Source organism: Chinchilla lanigera, unplaced genomic scaffold, assembly GCF_000276665.1.
Source record: "Chinchilla lanigera isolate Chin_1 unplaced genomic scaffold, ChiLan1.0 scaffold00008, whole genome shotgun sequence".
Taxonomy (NCBI): domain Eukaryota; kingdom Metazoa; phylum Chordata; class Mammalia; order Rodentia; family Chinchillidae; genus Chinchilla; species Chinchilla lanigera.
In genome coordinates, this window is record NW_004955409.1 from 29,290,598 (window position 1) to 29,316,585 (window position 25,988).

A 25,988-nucleotide genomic window follows, 5' to 3' on the forward strand; every position below is an offset into this window, starting at 1 on the left:
TTTTTTTTTCCCCCTCCTTAAACTTGTTGAGTGCTGAGATTACAGTCGTGCGCTGCCATGCCCAACCATCTTTTACATTCTAAATTGTATTCAGATTTGAATTTATTTTGTAAGTGTGGAATGGGGATAAGGATCTAATTTTATAGTTAATTACTAATCCCACATTTAGTGTGTTAGATATTTCGTAGCCACTCTTACTAATCCTCATTTGATTTCACAATGTCTTACCTGTTACTGTTTTATTTTCTGGTATGTATTTTAGATTCAGCATGTCAGATTCTATTAGAATTTTTATTGGAATCATATGTCAGAGATACGTAGCGTGTTTGTTGTACTGTTCAGTAGCACAGAAAGATCACAATGGAAATAAACTGATTTATTGACACACTGTATAGCAGAAATGAAGGAGAGGCATATGGAAACATAGGTAAATCTTAAGAACATCGTATTTGGTGGGAAAAAAAGGTAAGATACAAGAGGATGCTCCTAGCATACTGCCTTTTAGGTAAACTTCTTAAACACAGTAAGAGCATATATTGTTTATGAGGGCATACATTGTAAAAGTGTAAGAATATTTTTAGGGATGATTCAGAGTGACTTAAGGAAAATGATTACAGGAAGAAGGACAGAAATTAGTAGTATTGCTGAGCATACATAACAAGACCCTGCCTCAAAACATACACACACACACATACACACAAATTAGTGTAACAGAGTATTAGGCCTTTAAAGAAAAAAGGAGCCAAGCTTGTCGTGTACCTGTAATGCCAACACTGGGAGGCTGAGGTAGAAGAACTGTGAGTTTCAGTCCAGCCTGGACAGTTTAGCAACCTAAGGAGACCCTGTCTCAAAATTTTTTTAAAAAGGGTGGGGGCTTGCAAGGTAGGTCAATATAAAAGCCCAGGGCTCAATCCCCAGTACAAGGGAAAAAAAAGAAAGAGATTTTAAAAAATAAGGCAAAATGCTAACATCAACCTTGAAAATGAGTAAATGGTATCGCTATTTGTTTTAAACATATATACACATACTTTGAACTGTTATGGTTAAATTATAAAAAGTTAGGAATTGGCATGCAGAGTTTTTATAAGGTTAAATAAATCATCCCTGTAACCCAGCAGTTGTACTCCCAGAAGAAATAATATTGGTAACAAAATAATGGTCGTATAGCAGCATGAATGAATCTCCAAAAACATTGTTAGGCAAAATAAAGTCAGTCACAAACAAGTTCACAATATTGACATGATTCTGTTTATATGAAGCCTGAGAATAGACAGAACTAACCTGTGTGGGGCTGGGGATTTAGCTCAGTGGCAAAGTGCCTGCCTGGCAAGCATGAGGTTGTGAGTTCAATTCCCGGTACTGGAAAAAGACCAAAAAATAAAAAAAAATTTAAAAATTCATTTTGGGACTGGGGATTTAGCTCAGCGGCACAGTGCCTGCCTGGCAAGCGCAAGGTCGTGAGTTCAACTCCCAGTACTGGGGGGGGGGGGGGGGGGGGGGGAAAAAAAAAAAAAAGAGAACTAATCTGTGCTGATAAAAATCAGAAAGTAGTTGCTTTCGGGTAGAAGTGAACTTTCAGCGTCATAAAATAGTCTTATAACAAAGAAAAGGGAAAATGTATTAGAAAAAAATCTTTTTTTCCTCCTGAAACTTTACTTCTTTTTTTTTCCCTGTAGGTGGCACTTTCTATACAGCAGAGACTAGTGAAAAGGCAAAACTGCATTATTACAACTCCTGGGCCCTTATCCTCCATGCTGCGGCACTGTGGCTTACAAACACAGGCTTTGTCGTTGCCGACCCAGATGAAGGAGCGTCTAATCTCTCAAGGCCTGTGACACCCACTTCCATGTGTCAGGGTTCATCATCTGGGGCTGCAGTCAAGTCCCCTGAGGAAATCTACACTGATAGATTCCATCTGATTTTAGGTCAGTAAAAGGTTTATAAACTTACCGTGCTAGAGGAGTTGTTCTTGAGTTATGTCTCCTTGCTATAAATGTACAAATCTTACTATATTGATCTAAAATCCTATGACAAGTTGACGTTGATCTGCTGGGTGTGGTGGTACGTGCCTATAATCCCAGCACTTGGAAAGCAGAGGCAGGAGGATGGCCACGAGTTGGAGGCCAGCTTGGACTATATAGCAAAATTTGTCTCAAAAAAAGGGTTGACTTCACTGTTAATTTGAATAAATTATAAGAATTGCAGGAGAGGGGCTGTGGGGATTTAGCTCAGCGGCACAGCGCCTGCCTGGCAAGCACAAGGTTGTGAGTTTGATTCCTGGTACCAGAAAAAAAACAAAACAAAAAAACAAATTCAGAATTGCAGGAGAGACCTGGTTTTTTCCACACAGTTTTCAAAAAGATCCATGTGTTATCCACAAATATTCTGAATTTCTTAATATGTACAACAAAAGAATAGGAATATGCTGAGGGATTGGCTCCCTTGTTCTGAACAAGTGAGGTTTTAAGAAAGTATTCTCAAACTGCGAATAGTCCCAGCACTCAGGAGGCTGAGGCAGAGGACCACGGTGAGTTCCAGACAAGCCTAGTTCAAGGTCAGCCCAAGCTACATAGTGAGACCCTGTCCCAGAAGAACAAAACCAAACCAAAAGAGAGTGTGTTCAAGGTGGCAGACACCTATAATCCCAGAACTCTGGAAGAATTCCAGGTTCAAGCACAGCCAGGGCAATTTAGCAACTTAGTGAGACCCTGTCTCAAAATAAAATAAAATACATAATAAAACAGGACTAGTAATGTAGTTTAGTGCAAAGGTCCTGGGTTCAGTCCCCCACGTTGGAAAACAAAGAAAAAGAAAAAAGTATGTTCCATGGAATGGAATTACTAATAAATATTCAAGGTCAAAGTTTTAAAAATTTTGGATTTATAAACTTTAATCCATTTTCTAGCTTTATCAGACTTTTTCTTTTTTTTTTTTTTTTTGGTGGTGCTGCTGAGCCCAAGCCTCACACATACAAGAGCTCTACCAAAACTACATTTTTAAAAAGGATTTTTGTTTTGTTTTGTTTTTTGAGACAGTGTGTCAACTGTGTGGTTTAGGCTAGCACGGTGTAGCACAGGGTGCCTTGAACTTGCAGTCGTCCTGTCTCAGCCCTCTGAGTACTGGGCTTACAGCTGTGTACTACCATACCCAGCCAGCGCTACATTTTTATAGTAAGGTGTTTTTCTAAAATAATACAGTAAGTTCATAGAGTAAATGGAGTAAAATGCTACACATTTAACTAGCTCTAAGGAAACAGTTTATTGCCATAAAGAACTTACTGAGTAAATGAAATATGAGGATTATAAAGGTAAGTAAGTGAATTCAGTAAGACTCATGGCTTATAGTATTTAATTATAAGTTCCCAGGCCAGCCTTGTGAGATTCTTATATCCTTGAGTCTATTAAAAATGTGTTTCCAGGGGCTGGAGGTGTAGCTCAGTATTAACGTTTAATGTGTGAGGCTCTGGTGTCAAAACAGTTGTCAGTTGCCTTTGAGAACTTTCTTAAAACAAGCTTTAAAGGACTGCAGGTGTGGCTCGGTGGTTGGGCACTTCCAGTAGTATGTACGAGGTCCTGGCTCGTACCTCCAGCTCAACCAGTTAATAAATAAAGGTAATACTAGTGCCCACTTCAGCGGGTATTAAGAGAATTTAGTAAAATGATTTATGTAAAGCATGGTGCCTGATACATGGTGATTACTCAAATTTTAGTCAGTTATTAAAGAGTGCAAAGTTCTTTGGTACAGTTTTGTTATAATTTTTGCATCTTTAAACTGTTGCATAGCAACTAAGCAAACCGTACAAATTTTACTGGAGAATTCTTCATGTGTGTGTGTGCATGGTAAAAACAAGTCTAAGAGATTTGCCTTATGAACTTTATAGTGGCAGTCCTGGAGCCAGTGAGATGTATGTGAGGCACAGTTATTGCTAATTGTAGAGATTTGCCTCATCATTTGTTTGTAGTCTTAAATTCACTGTAATTTACTTGTGCTACCTTTAAGCTTATTTGTATAACTTATAGAAATAAAAGATATAAGAATAGCTTCATAAAGTAAGAACCTCAAACATGCCTCGTCCTTTTGCTTCCCCCAGGCGTCAGTGTGGAATTTCTGTGCTCGTTACGCTCAGATGCAACCATGGAAAGCATTACTGCTTGTTTACATGCATTACAGGCCCTTCTGGATGTTCCCTGGCCCAGATCTAAAATTGGCAGTGATCAGGTGATCTCTTGTTTTTTGTTAGGCTTTTGTAGATTTTAGGGAACACAAACATGTTCAGGTTCCTTCAGTGAATAAAGAGAAGTAAAAACTAAAGAGCTAGAGGTAGGCCTTGGAGCTGGAATGCTGCTGGCATATGTGCTGACCCGGGAGTAATCACGCCTCTGACTCTGCCACTTCTTTTCTACCATGATGGGGAGGTTCCGTGTTGCATTGTCCAGTACAGTAGTCACTGGTTATATACGTTGTTCATTCTCTGCTGCGTTTCTCTGATGCTGACCTTCGCATTTATCTCTATCTTATATTCCATTTCCCAGGAGAAATTTTTCATTGGTTCTTTTAGTTACTGTCAATTACAAAGTGTTTCTCTTGGCTGTGTTCTTTCCTTTCTTTCCCCTCTGGGACAGGGTCTGGCTGTGTTGTTCAGGCTGCCCTTGAACTCACTCTACCGCCCAGACAGGCCCAGAACTTGTCACATTCCTCCTGCCTGAGGCTCCAGTGCTGGGACTACAGGCATGCACCAGCACACCTGGCTGTCCATCCAGGTTTTCTGAGACTGACAGCTAGCCTGTAGATGGGGCCAGGCCCAGTCGCAGCCTTGGTAAAAGGATTGCTGCGCAAAGTGTGGCACTTCCTTTGATTGCTTTCCTCGTGGGTAGATAACACATTTGTAGGTTTTAGCATCACGTATTATTCAGTATATTAGTTGTTGTCAGTGACTTGAGTACTAAGGTAAATGGGTGCAACGATTCTTTTTCTACATAGACTAATATTTAACACTTGTCATTTATTATATTTAAAGCATTAGTCAAGTTCTTAACTTGAATTGGACATGAGTAAATCTTAAATTGTTTTCTCTGCATATTAAAATAACCATAATGGTAGATTTACTCTGTTATTTTCAAAGATAAAAGAAAGTGATTGCTGGGCATGGTGGGGCATGCCTGTAATCCCAGTACTCAGGAGGCTGAGGCAGGAAGATCGGATCGTTGTGAGTTCAAAGCCGTCTTGCACTGCACTGCGAGACCCTGTCTTAACCCCACCACCACCACCAAAAAAAGGAAAAAGAAAGTGATCAAAGTAACTAATAAAAAGAGAAGGGAAAATGAAATAACATTTCTCCAGTGATTTTACTGAGTACAGAGATATCCATTTTAATGCCATACCTCTCCTTCATTTTTGTTTTGTTTTATTTTTTGAGACAGGGTCTCACTATGTAGTTCAAGCTGTCTTTGAACTCACTGTGTAGCCCAGGCTGGCCTTGAACTTGCAGTAATCTTCCTGCCTCAGCCTCCAGAGTGCTGAGATTACAGGTTGTGCCACCACACCCAGCTACTTCCTCATTTTTTAAGTTATTACTTGAAAACCCTAATATAAATTTAAGAATCAACATTTCAGCTCTTGTATTCTTTAACCAGATTTCCCATTGTATTTTAGAAATTTCTTTTTTCTCTTTTCCCAACTTAGAATCTGTATGAAATTGATCTTCTATCATAGTGCCCAAGATTGGACTAAAAGCAGTCTGGAGTTGGTTTAAAGTAGTATTGTGTTGACATCTTTTTTTTGTTTCTTCTTTTTTTTTTTTTTGTTTTTGTTTTTGTTTTTCTTCCAGTACCAGGAATCAAACTCACAACCTTGCACTTGCCAGGCAGGTGCTGTGCCACTGAGCTAAATCCCCAGCCCCTTCTTCTTCATTTTTGGACTGCCAGGGATTGAACATAGGGCCTCATGCATGCTAGGCAATATCTTTATTTCTTATGAGCAATTTGCTATATTCTCTTTTTCTGAATTTTGTCAAAATAGCAATGTTGAAAATAGTGCATAGTTTCCCATATAGTTTTCACTACTTGTTTTCTATAATAGGACTTGGGTATTGAGTTGCTGAATGTACTACATCGTGTAATTTTGACCAGAGAATCACCTTCCATTCAATTGGCTTCACTTGAAGTGGTAAGGCAGATTATCTGTGCAGCTCAAGAACATGTGAAGGAAAAAAGACGAAGTGCAGAAGGTGAATATTAACCCTTAATTCTAAATTAGTCACATAGCATCATTATTTTTTAAGGTGTTACTTAGCGTCTATGAAGTCTAGGTAATCTGTTGTGTATAGGACAAATGTAAAATCCTAGGCATGGCTTTAAATTTTCTCATTATTTTCTGTATATTAGCACTATTTTTTGGGAAAACAATTTTAGCACAATTTTGGAAGAAAAAAAATCCCTTATACTGATAAAGTACTTGAGTTCCGTTTACTGATGTACATAACAAGAACTGCTGATAATTTTTTAATGTTTTGGGTTGACAGCTTGTTTATAAGTCTAATGTGGTATTAGTGAGTTTATTGTTTAAGATTATGTTTGGCTACATATAATAGAAAACTCAATGTAATAGTAGCTTTAAAATACAAGGCTTTATTCTCTCATCTAACAGGAAGTCCAGGGGTAGGGGGTCAGTGGAAGGGCTGGTATGACAGCTTCTTAAAGACATCAGAGACCTAGGTTCCTATCTTTGTGCCTGCCCACCTAAAATGCTTATATTCTTAACAATAAGGAAGAGTTAACAAGGAAATACTTTAAAGCTGATGGGGTTACAAAGATTTTTAAAAATCCATTGCTACAGTAAATCATCATGGCTAGGGATATAGCTCAATGACACAAGCACCTGCCTGGCAAGCGCAAGGTCCTGAGTTCAATTTCCAGTACCAAAAAAAAAAAAAAATACAGTAAATCATCATAAAGATAACTACTCATACCTCCATAACTGCTTTCTCCTTCAACCTTAATCCACAATTTTAGCCATTAAATGTTACCTATAGCAGGCATGAATTACTACCATCTGCCAGAAGCAAAATAAGCACAAATTATTTGTTAAGTGCTGTTCTTTCTGTCTTTTAGTTGATGATGGGGCTGCTGAAAAGGAAACCCTTCCAGAATTTGGAGAGGGAAAGGACACAGGAGGACTTGTGCCCGGCAAGTCTTTGGTCTTTGCAACACTGGAATTATGTGTGTGCATTCTAGTTAGACAGCTCCCAGAACTAAATCCTAAGTTGACAGGCACTCCAGGAGTGAGAGCAACAAAGCCACAGATTCTGTCAGAAGAAGGAAGCCAGCTGGTTTCAGCTGCACTGGTTATCCTCTCCGAACTTCCTGCAGTGTGCTCTCCTGAAGGTACGCAGTGGCATGTGACTACTTTGCTTGGCCTAGAAGGAAGAGAAATGGCTTCAGTAAATAATGGACCCTACCTGCTAACCCTTTTTCCCTGTGCTGGGAACTGAGTGCAGGCCTCATGCATACTAAGCAAGCACTGTACCACTAAGCTACTTCCAGCCCAGTCCATACTCTGTAGTTAACATGGGTTTGTTTTTGCTGTTGTTGTTTTTCCGGTACCAGGAATTAAACTCACAACCTTGCACTTGCCAGGCAGGTGCTGTCCCGCTGAGCTAAATCCCCAGCCCCAGTTAACATGGGTTTTACAGCTCTCCGTGACACTCTCCTGACTGAGTCTCTGGGTTCCATCTGTGCAAATCCTAAACACAGAAGGCTTCCTGGTCACCCTCCTCTGCCGTTATACTTGATCATAAATATTCCCATACTGTCCTTTTTGGGGGGACCGGGAATTGAGCTCAAGACCTTACTCATGCCATACAAGCACTGTGCTGCTGAGCTATCTTCCTGGCCTCCATCCTTTCCTTTTAAAAGTTTTCATCCTTCGAAGCTCAACAACTGGAGAGCTGGAGCTGTCGGTGGTAGAGCAGTTGCCTAGCATGTGTGAGATCCTAGATTCGATCATCCAAAAAAAAAATAAGTAGTGGTAGTAGTAGTTCAACTCCAGGCCTAACCCATCTGTAAAGAATTCCTTAAAAACTCAAGCTCAGGCAGGCACAGTAGCGAGTATCTACAATACCAGCTACTAAGAAGGCTGAGATAGGAGGATCTCAAGTTTGTGGCCAGCCTGGACCTGTTCCCAACACCCTATCTCAAAACAAATCAATGGCAGGGGCTGTAGCTCAAAGGTAGGGTGCATAACTAGCATGCACAAGACCCTGGGTTCACTCCCAGTATTGAAAAAAGAGAAAACAAAAAACTCAAGCGTGGGCCGGGGGTAGAGCTCAGCGGCATGTCGCCTGCCAGGCAAGTGCGAGGTCCTGACTTTGATTCCCAGTACCAAAAAAAAAAAATACCTCAAGCTTATACTGAGGTTTGTGAAATAGACAGGGATGTGTGTGTGTGTGTGTGTGTGTGTGTTACATGTAGGTATGTATTGGCTGTATGTCATAGAGGCATATGTAATTACTTTATATAAAAAGATATCGATATATAGTATAGATGTATGTATCTTCTTTCCAACTTAATGTTATATACTCTGTGTAGCATATAACAGGTATTTAGTGTTTAATAGATACCTAACTGGTAAGCATATTTCTGCTTAAATGTATCTTGACCAGTTCATGTTCTCATTTTTAGTCTGATGACTTAAAACTTGTTTGAATTAAAAGGTCTTGTGTTCACACAGTCTTTATACCAAGAGCTGCAGGAGAAGTGACAGTAGAAGATTAGAGGGAAGAACACGCGATGTGAATTTTGCTGAGCAGGCTTCAGGGAAATTAAACACAACATCTTAGCTTCACTTTCTTCACATTCATTTTAAACTTAGAACTAACTTTTCAGCTCCTTACCATGAAAACTTCTGATATTTTTAATGAGTGGATCTCCATATATTCTTTGAAAAGTAATATAAAAAGAATGTAAATAGTACTGGTGATTACACCATGTTGTGAACAGACATAGTGACACTAGACGGCACACTTAAAAATGATCAAAATAGTAAAGTTGGTTCTTCATGCTTTGTCACAGCACAAAGTAAATACAATTATTTATCCAGTACCAAACAAAAGAAAATGAGGCTGGGCGTGGTAGTGCATGGTACACAGCTGTAATTCCAGCACTCAAGAGGCTGAGGCAGGAGGATGGCTATCAGTTCAAGGCCATCCTGGCCTACATAGTGAGTTCAAGTTCAGCCAGAATTGCATAGTGAAACCCTGTCTCAAAAAGGAAAAAAAAAAACAGAAAGAGCATAGTAATGCTAAGTGGTATAATTTAAATATCATCTGGAGATCCAGGCACATGCCTAATATCCCAGCACTCTGTGATGCTGAGGCAGGGGGACCACAGATTCAAGCCCAGCCTGGGCAGTTCAGCCTATCTCAAAATAAAAACTTTAAAAGACTCGGGATATACCTCGGTGCAAAGGTTCTGGGTTCAATCCACAATACTGCAAAAAATAATAATAAATAAAGTAAGTATACCTCTAATTATAGCCATCCAAATTTAATTCAACCTTTGCAGGATGTTATGGCACGCATCCGTGTCCCACACTGTGGAAGACTGAGGAAAAAGGATCACAAATTTGAGACCCTAGCCTGGCGTGGTGGCACATGCCTGTAATCCCAGCACTTGGGAGGCTGAGCAGGAAGATCACTGCAAGTTTGGGGCCAGCTTTGGCTACAAAGTAAGTTCAAGGCCAGCCTGAACGGTGTAGTGAAACCCTGTCTCAAAAATATAAATAAATAAGTAAAAATGAAACAGACTGGAGATGCAGCTCAGTGTGAAAGCCCTGCATACAATCCCCATTATTGCATTTTCATCATCATCCAACCTAAGTAATCTTTTTTTTTAAATGGGTTAGAATCTTTTAACCTGAATAATCTTAATAAATTACTTAAAGTAGGCCACGTCTTATGGTGCTTGTCAGTAATTCCAGAACCCAGGAGGCTGAGGCAGGAGGATCACTGTGAGTTCAGAACCATCGTAGACTACATAGTGACTTCCAGGCCAGCCTGGAATACATAGCGAGACCCTGTCTCAGAAAACAAAACAAATAAAAAATTATGTTATAGTTACAATCTTTTATGAAAAGTAATCTGTGTGTGTGTGTGTGTGTGAGAGAGAGAGAGAGACAGAGACAGAGAGAGAGAGAGAGAGAGAGAGGGAGAGAGAGATATCAAACCCAGGGCCTTGAATATGCAAAGTACACTCTCGACCACTGAGTTATACCCTCAGCTCCAAGAAATAATCATAAAAATAAAAAAATTTTTGACATTTTCCTTATTCATTGATTTGTTTTTTTAGGATGATGTTTTTCTGTTTGTTTGTTTATGTTGAGACAGGGTCTAACTATGTAGTTCAGGCTGGCCTGCAATTCACTATGTAGCCCACGCTTGCCTCAAACTCACAGCAATCCTTCTGCCTGAGTCTTCCAAATGCTGTGATTATAGGCATACGCTACCACATCTGGCTTTGGTATATAGTCTTAAAAGTGTTGTGGCCAGGCGTGGTGGCACACACCTGTAATCCCAGCACTCGGGAGGCTGAGGCAGGAGGATCATTGTGAGTTTGAGACCAGCCTGAACTGCATATCAAGACCCTGTCCCAAAAAGACAAAAAAAAAAAGTGTTCTGGACTCAGCCTCTGCAAATTTTTTATCTTGCAGGAAGCATCTCAATTCTTCCTACTATATTGTACCTCACAGTTGGTGTCCTTAGAGAAACTGCTGTGAAGTTACCTGGAGGGCAGTTAGCTTCCACAGTCGCAGCTTCCCTGCAGGCTCTCAAAGGAATATTATCTTCCCCCATGGCCCGCGCGGAGAAGAGCCACACTGCGTGGACAGACCTTCTCCGCAGTGCTTTATCAACAGTTCTTGACTGCTGGGACCCAGGTAATGAAAGCTGCTGGGAAACATCTTCTTGGTTTATTTTAAAAAGTGAGAGGAACAGAATTTGTGTATATGCACTGCCAAAGTGAGCATAAGGAGCACTATTTTGAGGCTAAGCTATTTACTTGATCCTAGTCGGCAGTCTCACCAGGAGAAGACCATAGTGTGTGTTTAGAGGGTATGTACACATTTTTTATCTTAACCTTTAAATACAAGAAGAAGCCTATATGTTGTCAGTGAGAGACCTTTAAACCTAATAATATGTATATCTTAAAATGTAGTATAATCTGCATCAGCAATGGTGCATCTTTTAAAGCTTTCAGTGGTGTCTACAGCTGACATCACACCAGCCATAGATTTGCCACCACTGATCTACATCGGACAGAACTTTTTAGTATACACCGTATACTGAAGAGTGTATAAGCCATACATTATAGTTAGGTAGTTTTGTTCCAGTTTTTTTTTTTTCTTTTTCTTTTTCTTTTTTCCAGTACTGTGAATCAAACTCAGGACCTTGCGCTTGCCAGGCAGGCCCTGTGCCATTGAGCTGTGTCCCCAGCCCAAAGCCATACATTATAAAGCGGAATCCTCCAGTATTTACTAGCTAAATGACTAGCCATGTTACCTAGTTTTTGTGAAGCTTAGTTTTCTCATTAACAAATAAGAATATTAGCTGTGCATGGTGGTGCACTCCTATAATTTCAGCACTTGGGGAGGCTGAGGCAGGAGCATCACTGCAAATTTGAGGCCAGCCAGGGCTACATGGTGAGTTCAGGGCTGCAAAGTGAGTTCAAGTCCAGCCTGAACTGTATAGTAAAACCCTGTCACAAAAAGACCTAAATTCATTCATTCATTCATTAAAGATACTTTTTGGGGGCTGGGGATTTAGCTTAGCGGCACGGTGCCTGCTCGGCAAGTGCGAGGTCATGAGTTCGATTCGCAATACCAGGAAAGAAAAAAATATATATGTATATATAATTTTTTTGTAGCCCAAACTGGCCTTTTAGTTTTTTTGCTTTTTTTTTTAATCTGTTTGGGGTTCTTTTGCTTGGAGACAGGGTCTTCTTATGTTGCCAGGCTAGCCTTGAACTAACCAATGGTCTGTCTTAACCTTTTGAGTAGGTATGGGCACTACAGCTCCCAGCAAGGATATTATATTATAGGAAACTGTTAGATTAACATACTTTATAGAAAGCGTCTCACTTATTACCTGGCATATATCAATAAATGATAGTCAGAATTATGTTCCATAGCCATTAAATGTATTTTGTTTTTTCTTATGTCTGCATGTGGGAGTTGTTTGGGGAGTGTTTTGTTTTGTGGTGTGAGCATTAAGCCCAGGACCTTAGGCATAGTAGGTAAGTGCTGTACCAGCGAGCTGCACTCCCAGTCCTGTTGTGTGGCTGTGCATTTCAGTAGTCTTCTGACATGCTAGACATTATTCTGCCATCCTCGTCCTGTTACAAATGTCAGTTTTGCCTAGTTTGCGTTTATGGAGCAAAAAGAGGACCAAAATCAAGCTGCGAGGAGATTCAGAAGATAATGCAGTCACAGAAGCCAAATACAACTTTTAATGGAAAGGGAGGGGTCAGCAGTGTAAAACGGTTGAAGAAGTCAAACAGGGTGGGGCGTGCCCCTCACAGTGTAAAAGACAGTGCGGGCCAAGGAAGGAGAAAGACATAGACTTGATGCAAAGAAGAAAAGCAATGGAAAGGAAGGTGTTGGACCGAGGGGTAGTTTGTTACGAGTTCATACTTACGGGGTGTAAGGGTAGGGGAAGGGGCTGGAGCTGGAAATACTGCAGCAGGAAGCAGCATCCCTGCCACGGCACGTTCAGAAGGTCAGCCTCTGCCGGCAGGAGAGGAGCAAGGCAAGGCACGCGTGGACAGTGGTAGGTGTTCGCGGTGAAAGTTAGAGTGCACTTGCCACTTTATCGCACACACAGTAATAGTTTGTGGGATTTGTTACTTGCTTTTGGTTGTGTTGGAGGGAACTAGGTAGGGCTTAAAATTTAGACTAGTTACTGAGAGAAGTTAAAAGAGCTGATCGTGACAAGTTAAATATACTCTGTGTAACAAATTGCCTCAAAACTTAGTGACTTAAAACAGCAAACATTTCTCTTCTGACATTTCCTGCGGGTTAGGGATTCAGGGCACCTTAGCGGGTGCTTGTGGCTTAGTGTGTCTCAGGAGATTACTGTTACGCCATGGCCAGGACTCTAGCTAGAGGATCCATCTCCAAGGTGACTCACTAAGACAGCCAGGGACAAGAGGCCTCAGTTTCTTACCACAGAGGCTGCTCCGTAGCACTAATACTAAGGGAACTTTGCATCTGTCCAAAAATTTTAGAAGAAATGGAAAGAGGAACTCCAGAAAACTGTCCTACTGAAAATCAAAAGATAGTTTTACTAAACTAAGTATAATGTAATTTTCAGTTGCCACAAATAACTGAAATTAAATTTGCTGCATGGGGAGCAATATAACTGCTCTCTGGAATGAAACTGTCTACCTTACTAATTATCTGTTTCTCATCCATACAGTAGAAGGAAGTAGAGTATTTATTTTGTGGCGCTGTCCGTTTTGAGGGTTAATTTTTTGTTGTTGTTGTTTGGTTGGAGTTTTTTTGGTACTGGGAATCGAACTCAGGACCTTGCACTTGCCAGACAGGCACTGTGCTGTTTGAGCTGTATCTCCAGCCTCAGGGTTAAATGTTTAATGCTTGTAACATTTTAATTTTAATACTACCTATAAGATACTTACTATACCTTAAAAATACTCAAATGTTTTTGTAAGATAGATTCTACTCATCCATAAGATTTTCCTTTCATTGCTAGTATCTCTCTGAGGTGTCAGCTCAGCTATTATTTCCTCTAGACCCCACAGAGCACAGGCCTGTAGTTCTGAGTACTGTGGGAGAGCAAGCCAGGAAGACTACAAGCTTAACCCCAGTGCAGGCAACTTGGCAAAACCCTGTATCAAAGTAAAAGTAAAAAAAGTTTGGGAGAGCTGAGCATGGTGGCATATACCCGTAATCCCAGAACTTGGGAGGCTGAGGCAGGAGGATCGCTGAGTTTGAGGGTAACATGGACTACATAAGTGAGTTCAAGGCCAGTTTATACTACATAGTGAGACCCTGTCTCAAAAAAAAAAGGGCAGGGGATGTAATTCAGTGGCAGTGCCCCTGGGTTCATTTTCCAATATTGCACCCAAAAGAGGGGGGAAAAAGAAAAAAGAAAACACTTTCTCTGACCACACAATTATCAGTTATCCTGGGTCGCTTTTATGGTTTCTTTTTTATCTTCTTCCCTGCTCATAGTATATCTTTTCTATAAATTGCATTCTTGGTGCCTGAAAGAGGGCTGACACCTTAGTGTTTGTTAAATGAATGTAACCAAATGCATCAGTCAGCCTTCCCATCACTGGGACAAAATACCCAACACTCTCAATTGGAAAAAGGTCCACCTTAGCCTACAGTTTCAGCAGGGTCAGTCCATGATCTACCATGTCCGGAAATGGCATGGTGGAGAAAATCTGCCTATATTATGGCAGGTAGAGAGCAGAGAGAGGGAAGAGCCACACCCATAGTGATCCACTTCCAAGTAAACAGCACATTCAGCCACTGAACTCATCACTGAGGAGTATAGCGTCTCCTGATTTAATCAGGAGATGATTTAATCACCTTCTAAACTCATGACATTTGTCAGGTATGGTGGCACACACCTGTAATTCAAAACCACAGTACTTGGGGGGACATTAGATCTAAACCAAAACTTTGTTTCTTATCTCCAAAATGTTTATGTCCTCCTCATTATGTAAAATGCATTTAGTCCATCTCTAAAAGTCACAAAAGTCTTAACAACTCTAGACTTGCTAAATTTGAAAAGTCAAATCCAAAGTCTCCTCTGAGATTCAAAGTAAATTCTTAGCTTTGATACCGGGTGTGATGGTGCATGCCTGTCATCCCAGCACTTGGGAGGTTGAGGCAGGAATATTACTGTGAGTTTGAGGCCAGCCTGGACTACATAATGAGTTGAAAGCCAGTCTAAACTATATAGTGAGACCCTGTCTCAACAAAACAAAACAAAAACAACTCTTAGTTTTGAGCCTTTATAAAATCCAAAAGAAAGTTAGATACTTCTAACATCCATTGACACAAGGTAAACATTTCCATTCCACAAGAAATAGTGGTATTGAAAGGCATTGGACCAAAGTAAGACCAAACCCAGCCGGGCAAACATGAAATCCTGTAGCTCCATATCCAGCATCTGGGGCACATGACGGTGAGACGTGACCTCCAAGGAGCTTGAGTAGTGTGGCCCATCCCTACGGTTTTGCTCGTTGTAGCCCACTTAGGCTCTCTCTTGGTGGCTTTGCTTGAGGCCTGTGGCTTTCTTCAGTAAATATTCCATGTTGCTGGCATCTCCAAATTCCTGGGGTCTCTACTGCACCTGTAGCTTCATTCTCACAGTTTCACACACTGCCCTGTCAGAATGGCTTCCCAGATATTCTGAAATCTGGGTATAATCCTTCCCGGCCCTACTTACATTCTGCGTGCCTGAAAAACCAGCACCATATGGATGACATCAGGTATGCCACCAGCTCCAGTGGTAGCCAACCCCCCTTGGATCATGGCTGTAATGACCTCTGAGTGCCGAGCTGAGCACAGTGAACTATATCCTGGGAACCAGTTCCCTAGGCCAGGAGTCCCCAACCCCTGGGTCACAGGTCAGTCTGTGGCCTCTTATGAATTGGGCTGTATAGCTGGAGGTGAGTGGAGGGCAAGCAGGTGAAGCCTAACCTGTGTTTATAGCCACTCCCCATCACTAACATTACCCCCTGAGCTCTGCCTCCTGTCAGATCAGCAGTAGCATTAGATTGTCATAGGAGTACCAATCCTACAGTGAACTGTGCATGTGAGGGGTCCAGGCTGTGCGCTCCTTACAAGATTCTTAATTCCAAAACTACCACCTCCTCACCTACACTTGGTTCATGAAAAATTGTCTTCCGTGAAACTGGTCCCTTGTGCCAAACCGGTCAGTGACCACTGCCTTAGGTAGCCCTTCTCCAGTAGGGGACCAGGGGCTCTCTTTTCAGAGGAAATCTTTACAATTTTGTACCCTGAAGCCTGTGAAAGGTGAGGTTTGATTAATTCTGAGATGCCTTCAAGTCATCTTTCCTGTTGTCCAGATACAAAGTACTTGGCTTCTTTCTTCAGTACTGATCTTTTTAACAACCATGTTCTCTTAACCCTTCTGGACCCCAATTTTACAGGCTGTTCCTTTCTAGGCATACTGCAAATTCTTTTGTATCTTTTGGCTCTGCTGTGTTGTTCCTTATTCTCACTATAAATCTGTTTGAACACAGCCAGCAGTATGCATACCAGGGGGCACTAGGGATTTAGCTCAGTGGCACAGCACCTGCCTGGCAAGCGCAAGGGCATGAGTTCGATTCCCGGTACCAGGAAAAAAAAAAAAAGAAAAGAAAAGCACTTATTTAGGGCTGGGGATATAGCTCAGTGGCATAAGCGCCTGCCTGGCAAGCGCAAGGTCAAGAGTTCAATCCTCAGTACTGCAAAAAAAAAAAAAAAAAAAGTATACATACCAGGGCCTGAATGTTAGGCTATATTAAAATTTCCTCCACGAGATCAATTAGTGTCCTTCCCTTAATCTCAATCTCCTGCAAAGTCTCAGGATATGGGCCAAATACAGGTACAGTTTTTGCCAGAGTGTAACACATATGGCTTCTAGTCACTAAAACCTCCTGAGCCTGACTTTTACTGTCCTCATCCTATCAGCATCCTGGTTCTGAGCTCTGACCAAGATCACCCATCAGACTCTATATTGTGTTCTAAGACTTCTCTGGCCCATGTCCAAATCTTTCCAGACTCTTCCAGAAAAAGGCTTCTAAATCACACGATCAGGTACAATCACAGCAATGACCTCACTGAAGGTACCAGTTTTCTATACCAAGTCAGCCTTCCCTTCACTGAGACAAAACACCTGATGCTTGAACTCAGAGGAGGAAAGGTCCATCTTGGCCCACAGTTTTGGTTGGTTCAGTCCATGGTTGGCTGCTCCAAAGCAAAATAGCGTGGTGTAATGGCATGAGAAAGGTGCTATATTGTGGTACCAGGAAATAGAAGAGGGAGGAGCTAGAGCAAGAATACCTCCTTCTAAGTCAGGGCTCCAGTGAACTCCTTCCAACCAGGCCCCACCTCCTAACAGTACACTCAGTTTGTGAGCACTGAATCCATTGATGATACAGCAACCCCACGATTCAGTTACCCTCCAAAGACCAGCGACTTTTGGGGGTAGTTTAGTTGTAAAGCATAACACCAAAGCTACTATATGTGTGTGTCATTTTTCCCAAGTAACAGTTCACTCATAATTTAATGAGTTGTGTTTGCCACGTTTTTGTTTCTCAGGTAACATTTTTTCAGAGTAGGTTCATTTAAATTACTCAGTGAATATGACTTTGCAACATGAAACACAGTATAAGATTACTTCTGGTTTGTTTGTTTGGTTGGTTTTTTGGTTTTTTTTTCTGGTACCGGGAATTGAACTCACGAACTTGCACTTGCCAGGAAGGCGCTGTGCTGCTGAGCTAAATCCCCAGCCCCAAGATGATAATACAAAAGTCTTTATACAATTGTGCCTTCCATAGCTATTTTGTCTACTACTTTTCTGTCCTGTTAAAAAAAGGTATGCTAAGGTATTTTTACTTGGTGGGTATACTTTCAGTAAAGCAAAAGATAATTGCCCAAGCATTTTGGTGTTGGCACATAGTAGAAATAATAAGGCAGGTACCAAAGCATACTCCTATAGTCCCAGCTACTCAGAAAGCTGAGGCAGGAAAGTCACTTGGTTATAGGAGTTCAAGGCCAGCCATAGCATGACCCCATCTCCAAAACAAAAGATACCAATTATTAATAGTATAGTAGCCGGGCGTGGTGGTGCATGCCTGTAATCCCATTACTCGGAAGGCTGAGCCAGGAGGATCATTGTGAGTTTGAGACCAGCCTGGGCTACAAAATGAGTTCCAGGCCAGCCTGAACTGCACAGTGAGACCCTGTTTCAAAAAAGACCAAAAAAAAAAGTATAATAGCTAATTCATATTAAGCATTATGTGTGGCATGGATTCTAAATGCATCACATAGTATGCTTTCAGATAATACAACTCTTGCCTTTTCCTAAATGTCTCACATAGATTAGCTCGTGTATTTTTTATAACCCAGTCATTGTGAAAATGTGAATACCGTTATTCCCATTATACAGATAAGAAAAGTGAAGAAAAACTTAGACATCCAGGATCACAAAAGTAGTGAATGTGTTTACTGATATCTTTACCTTTGAAGATATCTGCTCTGCTAATTGTCAGCTCTAGAATTACCTACAGTGCACATTTGCCAAGCATTTTTTTTGGTTAGTTTTGTTTTGTTTTGTTGTCTTTTTGTGGCAGGGTCTCACTATGCAGTTGAGGCTGGCTTTGAGCTCACTTTGTAGCCCAGGCTGATCTCAAACTCGCCAGGGTTCATAAAGTCTTGTCAGTCAGTGTTTATTCTCTGCATCTGTTGTATACACAAAAAAATTGTTATCAAAGACAGCTTCACATACATGCACAAAGCTGTTCTCACCGATCGTTTCTCTTTAGTCGATGCAGGACATGAAGACCTTGATGAAGTCAGCCTACTTACAGCTATCACAATATTTATTTTGTCTACCAGTCCAGAAGTGACTACCATCCCATGCCTTCAGAATCGCTGTATTGAGAAATTTAAGGCTACTCTTGAGATAAAAGATCCCATGGTAAGTGTCTTTTACCAGAGGGGTTTGTAATAATATGTTTAGGCTTTTGCAAAATTTTGTAGTTTTGCTAACTCCAAGTAGAATTATCAGGGTGCAATTTTTTATTTTTAGATTTTGGATTAATGCTTTTTCTTGTGGTAACAAAACCAGATAATAATGGTATTTGTTCTTCGATTCTGTGGGTAAAAGGTACTGGAGGAAAGAAAGAAGAAACATTAAAAGTCTAAATTTGAAGTGAAGATATCTGAAAACTGGTGTATAGTATACTGCTGCGAAATCCTGATTCACAGTTTGCAGCGTCAGTCATTCGCAGATTTTTCCTTAGAACTTAATAGTTGTTCACAGAAACCCCCATGATTTCGCAGAAACTGCAAATATCCTTCACAATTGTTTTTTTGGAGGGAGGTTTCCAAGTAGCCAATCCAAGAGCGTTATTCAGTTCTCCTTGCTGCCGATTGGCTCTGCCCGGTAACCGATCTCCAGCAGATGTGCCAGCATTCCTGCATCATACCAGGCTGCTTTAGCTATCTCAAGTGTTCTAAGTTTTGTTCTTCTTAAAGCCCAAAGATCCCTAAGATGCTGCCAGAATGCCCTGCAACTTCTAAGCTTTATTAATACAGTATTTTACTAAACTAAATTGCATAGCTGTGGGAGACATAGCATATTTAGGGTTTAAACTGTAAAAATAGGCATTTACCTGTACTTTTCTGACCACATCTGAAATTTGCAGTTTTTCAAATTCATAGGTGCTCTAGGACATAAATCCCGTGAATTTCAGGTCCTCTGTAGATCTAGAACTTAGAACTTATAGAAAATACTTTGTGGCCAGGCATAGTAGTGCACGCCTGCGATCCCAGCACTCCAGAAGGATGTAGCAGGAGGATCCCAAATTTGAATACAGCCTGGGCAAGTTAGTGATACCCTGTCTCAAAATTTAAAAAATGTAAAAAGGGCTGGGGGAGGTATCTCAGTGCAACAACCTTGGCTCATTTCCCAGTACGGCAAGAGGAAGAAGAAGGAAAAGAAAACAAAAAGGAAGGCTGTAACATATGCCTTCAGCAATATGATTGTGAAATAATGGGGCCCATTTCAAAAACAGTACGTACAAGTTGATCCCATTCCTTTATGGCCATTTCATTTGTTAGATTAATTTCCTATTTTATATGCTTGTAGCCCATGCTCACAAATATATTTATTCCCAAAGATAGAGGAATCAGATTTTCTCTAGAAAAAGGTAATTATTCAAATACAATCAAAATAAAGGATGATTCTTTTTGTTGTTGTTTTGTTTTTGGTTTTTTTTGAGACAGGATCTCACTATGTAGTTCAGGCTGGCGTTGAACTCGTGGCAGTCCTCCTGCCTCAGCCTCCCAAGTGCTAGGATTACAGGCGTGCACCTCCATGCCCTGCTTTTTTTTTTACAGTTTATACCATTCTTGTCTCTTTCCTGACTAGGTACAGTTCAAGACCTATCAGCTCCTACATTCCATTTTCCAGTACCCAAACCCAGCTGTTTCATACCCGTACATTTACTCTTTAGCATCTTTTATCGTGGAAAAGCTGCAGGAAATAAACAAAAGAAAACCTGAAGATACTGCTGAGCTTCAGATCTTTCAAGAAGGTGTAAAGATCTTGGAAGCACTGGTTACCATTGCTGAAGAACAGCACCGTAAGTGTCAGCAGGGAATTCATACTCTCTCAGAATTGCTCCAGACTCCAGAATTTCAGTACTAGCTTTAAAACACTCACTTAGTCACTTTATATCAGTGTTTCACATTTATTGGAAGTAGAAGGTATTGATGTTATTTAGTATTAATTTGGCAGAAGAGATCGGAAGAACTGCTTCTTCCTGAAGGAAAAATGTGTACAGTTTGAGGGCTTTTGCAGCCTTGTATGACAAACATTTATTTTCTGAATTTGCTTTTGCAGCCTTGTATGATAAACATTTATTTTCTGAATTTGTGTTGTTTGTTTACTTCCTAGGTGCTCAGCTGGTGGCCTGTCTCCTGCCTATCCTCATTTCCTTCCTTTTGGATGAGAGTGCTCTGGCATCAGCACCTTCAAAGATGAGGAATTTACATGACTTTGCTTTGCAAAATCTCATGCAGATTGGGCCTCAGTATTCATCAGTTTTTAAAAATATAATGGCTTCTTCTCCAGCCCTGAAAGCCCGCCTGGAGGCTGCTGTAAAAGGCAATCAGGAAAGTGTCAAAGTCAAGTTACCATCATCTAAACATACTAAGAACCCTGGAAATAATTCAAGCATCCAATTAAAGACCAATTTCCTCTGATTTTACTTGTTTTTGGACTAGTGAGCACCTTAGTATAATACTTGATCATTTCCTTCTCTTTGGGGACAAAGTGAAAGTTTAGATTCAAGTGCACTTGGAGATCTAGTTGATTGTTTTAACTTAAATAGCTGTGACTTAGAAATTGACAGCAAACAACATTTGGTGGGATTTTTTTCCCCACTTAATTAGGCCATTGAGCTATCAGAACTTTAGCCAGGAATTTCAAAAATGTGCTAAAGAATTAAATTTACTGAACAGTCCACTGCTTTAAAAATGGATTTCTTCTGTCAGTCCGTATACATTAATTCTGGACAGATACAGATTTCACTCTGGTATAAATTATCTGCACATACATTGTATCCTAGTCACTAATAGAAGATTCTGCCTTATTCAGTAATATTATTAAACTTCCTTGCACTTCTCCAGCAAAGTTAATGATTGGAAAGCTATTTAGGAAACTTGGATTAGAATTATCCAATATATTATGGTAAAAATTAATTGCAGCACTACAGTTTGACATAAGAGGTCGTGCCTATAAGCAGGACTTTATACCACCTCTTGGTTTAGTTGTATTTTGTTCACAAATGAAAGTTTTACTCATTTTAAATGGAATAGAGTATCCTGTTTCTTAAATGAATTTTCTGTTACCTCTATTTCAAACATTTATGGCAAACATTTATTTTGATGAGTGTAATATAGATTCATATCTATATTGTATTTAGATCTACTCTGGGTTTATATGAATGCCATATTTATACACAAATTTAGATCATGAATGAATACAAGTATTTTTTTTAATAGGGAACATATTTTAATACAGAAAAGAATCTAATGATAGAGTCTTCGCTTGAAAAATATTTTTTAGCTGTGTTCGTGACCGCTGGCTCTTCCTGCGCTTCAGGGTTATGCTGTGAGTCAGGCAGTATGTGGAGCACCCCTGTTCAGAGTTACAAACCGAAGTGATAGGCATGTTCCGAACCGAGAAACACATGGATTCAAGCAAGAGCACCGTGATGCACTCTATTTTATTATGTTTGTATATACTCTTGTAAATTGTTCAGAATGGAAAACATTTGACAAATTTAATACTATAATCAATTTTTCTAAATTACATAATAAAGCTAATTTTCTTTATCTTTCTTGTATTTTAAGTTACTTTACTCAGAAAAGACAACAGATTTCAGAAAAATTAACTCTGGAGTAAATAAGATCCCTTTGTAACTTGGCCTTTTTTCTCAGAGGAGCCTATCTGGGATTATTCTTTGCAGAGATGTAAATTCTGTCTTCCTAAATGTCTCTAGGAATTGAGTATCTGTTTCTTACTGTTCCCTTCACCTAATAATGCCCCTTTCCCGTGCTCTATCTGGTGAACTCCCGTGGGCCTTCTAGGCCTGGCTTAAATGACGCTCTGGTTGGTAGCACTCTTCAACACTTACCCTCCTTACACCAAAAAAAATGTAACAGCTTCCTCACATGGGTTCCCATAGTGCCTAATACTGTGACATATGAGACATCACAGTGCATTTTGATGTCATCTTCAGCCTTACACTGTTCATCCTCATAGGGAGAATGTTATCTGTAATTTTGCCTCTGCAGCATCAGCTGGGCACTTAACAACTGTTGAACTACACTGGTGTGTGTGGGTTGGGTCTGGACTCAGTTTCACTCCTCTGCCAAGGCAAATGCTGGACTGCATTGTTCTCTGGACATAATTCGTTTAACTCAGTTGTTTTTTTTTTATTGTTTTACCTGTGTCAGTTATTTCTTATGGTTTAACATTAAGATTTCTACTACTACTCATTTAGTGGCATGATGAGCTGAATTGTTTGGGTTAAAGATTCTCTATGAATGTTAATACTTATGAAAAAAAATATGCCCAGAGTCACAGGGTTAGGAACTTTGAGTTAGGCCGTATCATGTAGGCTTTTAATATATCCCCTTACTTAATAACACTGAATTACTAAATATTTTCTTACTGATAAAGAAGTTAAGGAGTAGCAGCTGAGATTTGAATTCATCTGATGCCAGCATTCATGCTGGAGACAGACCCAAGTGCTCCTGTGGTCCTTGCTCTATCAAGGAATCTTTTTACTGCTGCAGGTGCCCCTGGGGCTTTCTTCTCTCCTTACTGAATGTTTTCAGTTACCTTTATCCACATTGCAACCAAAAGGTTTGTGACTATACAGTGTCTTGGTTACTTTTCTCTCTTTGCTGAGACAAAATACCCAGCGCCGAAAATTAAGGAAGGAAAGGCTTATTTAGCTCACAGTTTGTGGAGGTTTCAGTCCATACTGGGCTGGCTCCAAGGCAGGGTGGTACATGGCAGAGGGCAGCAGTTCATGGCAGTGAAAGATAGCAAAAGCATTAAGAGCAAAGGGGAGGAGCGGCAGCAAGCAGCCTCTTTCCCTCCTTACATTGTATGCAAGCCACCTGCCCCATTGCAGGTGTAGCACTCACACCCATAACCCCAGCATTGGACCATGGATCAATCATAAACTCTAAAAGCCCGCCCCATGACTGCATGAGGCTTTGGGGGAATATCCAGACACAAACCATAACATAAAAAGGGGGAAAACATACCCTCTAGCTTACCTGAGAAAAGATGATTTTGGGTCAGTGTTGAGAAGGAGAGGTTTATTAAAGGTGAATGGTTAAAATTGAAAAATATATCAAAAGTTCTTTGTATCAGTTTTATTTTAAGCCTCTTTTTGTGATAAAGCAATTGCATATTAATTAGCTTGGTAACTACAAATTAAATAAAGGGCTGGGGATGTAGCTCAGTGGTAGAGCATTTGCCTAGCATGACTGAGGCCCTAGTTGATTCCCCAGCACTAATAAATAGATAAAGTTGATTAGCAGTTTCAAACCAAGTGATATAATACTATCTTCAAGTTTTATTCTTGGTTTTTTGTTTTTCTTTATTGTGTTTTTGCTGAAGAAATAGAGGTAAAGCTACTAATTAAGTTATTCTGTTTAACCTATTAAAGGTTTATTATGAAAACATTGGTTATAATAGATTCCTTCCCCCCCCCCCCCGTGAGACAGGGTCTCACTATGCAATTCAGGCTGAACTTAAACTCACTGTGTAGCCCAGGCTGGCCTCAAAGTCATGACAGTCCTCCTGCCTCAGCTTCCCAAGTGCTGAGATTAATAGGTTTGTGCCACCATGCCCTTCTACTAATCATTAAAACTTAATTTTACTTCTGTAAACTTCACCATCAACTCAAAGGAACATGAAGGCACTTAAAAAGATATATAAATAAGTTGTATTACAAAGGCTCCAGCAGGGCATGATAGCATATACCTGTGATCCCAGCACTCAGGAAGCTGAGGCAGGAGGATCATTATGAGTTGAAGACCAGCCTGAACTACACAGTGAGACCCTGTCTCAAAAAAAAAATATATAGATAGATAGATAGATAGATAGATAGATAGATACATCTATAGATAGATATATATGAGACTATGAGAGCCCAGAGAAGAAAAGTAGGACTTCCAAGATGAACTTTCTGCAAACAGTATCGAATGATACAGGTTTAGGGAATAGCATTTACTTGATAGAATAGATACATAATCCAAGAGTTTTGTAAGAATCTTCAAGAGAAGAATTCACTTGATCCTGTTTCATCCTGTCACTATAATACTACCTTAGATTTACATTATGAGGAAAGAAAGTCAGCCTTCAAACTGTGACAACATTAATACAAACCTGACAATATGTGAATTGACTGGACTCCAAAGAGCTATAAAGTGAGAATGTTGGGTCATCTCTGACAGTCTAATGGTTGTGTGCTCTTATTCTGGCCACAGTCCTAAAGCCTCAAGCCTTTGCAAGGCTCCTTACTATTCACAACTGTAAAGTCAGTAGAATTACATACATTTTATTTTCTCCAATTGAATATACTTTTTTTTTTTTTTTTTTGGTACCAGGAATCAAACTCGGGACCTTGCACTTGCCAGGCAGGCACTTACGCCACTGAGCTATATCCCCAGCAACGTTCTCCATTACAAATAACTTGCCAATCCTATAAGACCTCAAGTTACGAAGTTGGGCCAGGGATATAGCTCAGCAGCACAAGTGCCTGGCTGGCAAGCACAAAGTCCTGAGTTTGATTCTCAGTACCAAAACCAAAAAAGATCCCATGTTTACCTCCATGTTTTCGTTTTTTTGTTTTTGTTTGTTTGTTTGTTTGTTTTTGGTTTTTCTCAGGTACCGGGAGCCAAACTCACGACCTTGCGCTTGCCAGGCTACCTCCATGTTTTCTAGAAATATAGCTACCCAGCGCCTGCTGATAGTGACCAGCCAGTTAGTAAATTGTGCCATTGTTGACTTGTTAATTCTTCTTAACCACAAATACAATACTAGTTTGTGTAAATTCAAAGATGCTAACTTCCTTTAACTGCATTTTTCTTTAGTGCCCCTGTGCTGTTTCACTGTAGAGTTTTAAAATTATTCGACGGGCTACTTGGGGAAAATTACTTCTGGTGGCCAGTCTTACATGTGTACATATCATGTAACTCTTCAACATGTCAACTCTTTAGGCAGTGTATTTTTTTAAACCTTTTTTAGAGAATTCTGCCTATTCCTAGTCGGGTGTGGTGATGCATGCTTATAATCCCAGCACTCAGAGGCTGAGGCAGGAAGACTGCACCAAGTTCAAGGCCAGGCTGGGCACATAGTGAATTCAAAGATAGCTTGAACTACGTAGCAAGATCTTATCTCAAAAAAAAGGAAAAAAAAACACAGAATTCTAACTATTCCAAGTATCCTATATTTTTTAAGAAAATAAAAAGTTATTACTACCTATCAAAAATGGTATTTACAGTGTTTTGCATAACAAGATTGAAATTTAATCTTTTTTTTTTTTTTTTTTGGTTTTTTTCTGGTACCGGAAATCGAACTCACGACCTTGTACTTGCCAGGCAGGCGCTGCGCCGCTGAGCTAAATCCCCAGCCCCTGAGATTT

General features: G+C 40.2%; 1 protein-coding gene across 6 annotated transcripts in view; it reads left to right on the top strand.

The window, feature by feature from the left end:
* The window catches only part of Heatr5a (HEAT repeat containing 5A), a 104,703-nt gene extending 82,548 nt beyond the window's left edge, over positions 1–22,155 (top strand). For 5 of the 6 annotated variants that reach the window (XM_013510379.1, XM_013510381.1, XM_005376957.2 and 2 more), the window contains 8 exons: positions 1,677–1,925; positions 4,091–4,218; positions 6,079–6,226; positions 7,110–7,382; positions 10,705–10,929; positions 18,576–18,730; positions 20,186–20,399; positions 20,714–22,155. In XM_013510379.1, coding sequence (XP_013365833.1) covers positions 1,677–1,925; positions 4,091–4,218; positions 6,079–6,226; positions 7,110–7,382; positions 10,705–10,929; positions 18,576–18,730; positions 20,186–20,399; positions 20,714–21,021 — 1,700 coding nt within the window. In that variant the 3' untranslated portion in view covers positions 21,022–22,155. Of the gene's footprint in view, positions 1–1,676; positions 1,926–4,090; positions 4,219–6,078; positions 6,227–7,109; positions 7,383–9,560; positions 9,660–10,704; positions 10,930–18,575; positions 18,731–20,185; positions 20,400–20,713 lie in introns of those variants that run through there. The other variant, XM_013510382.1, reaches the window with a different exon arrangement.
* The last annotated feature ends 3,833 nt before the right edge of the window (positions 22,156–25,988 follow it).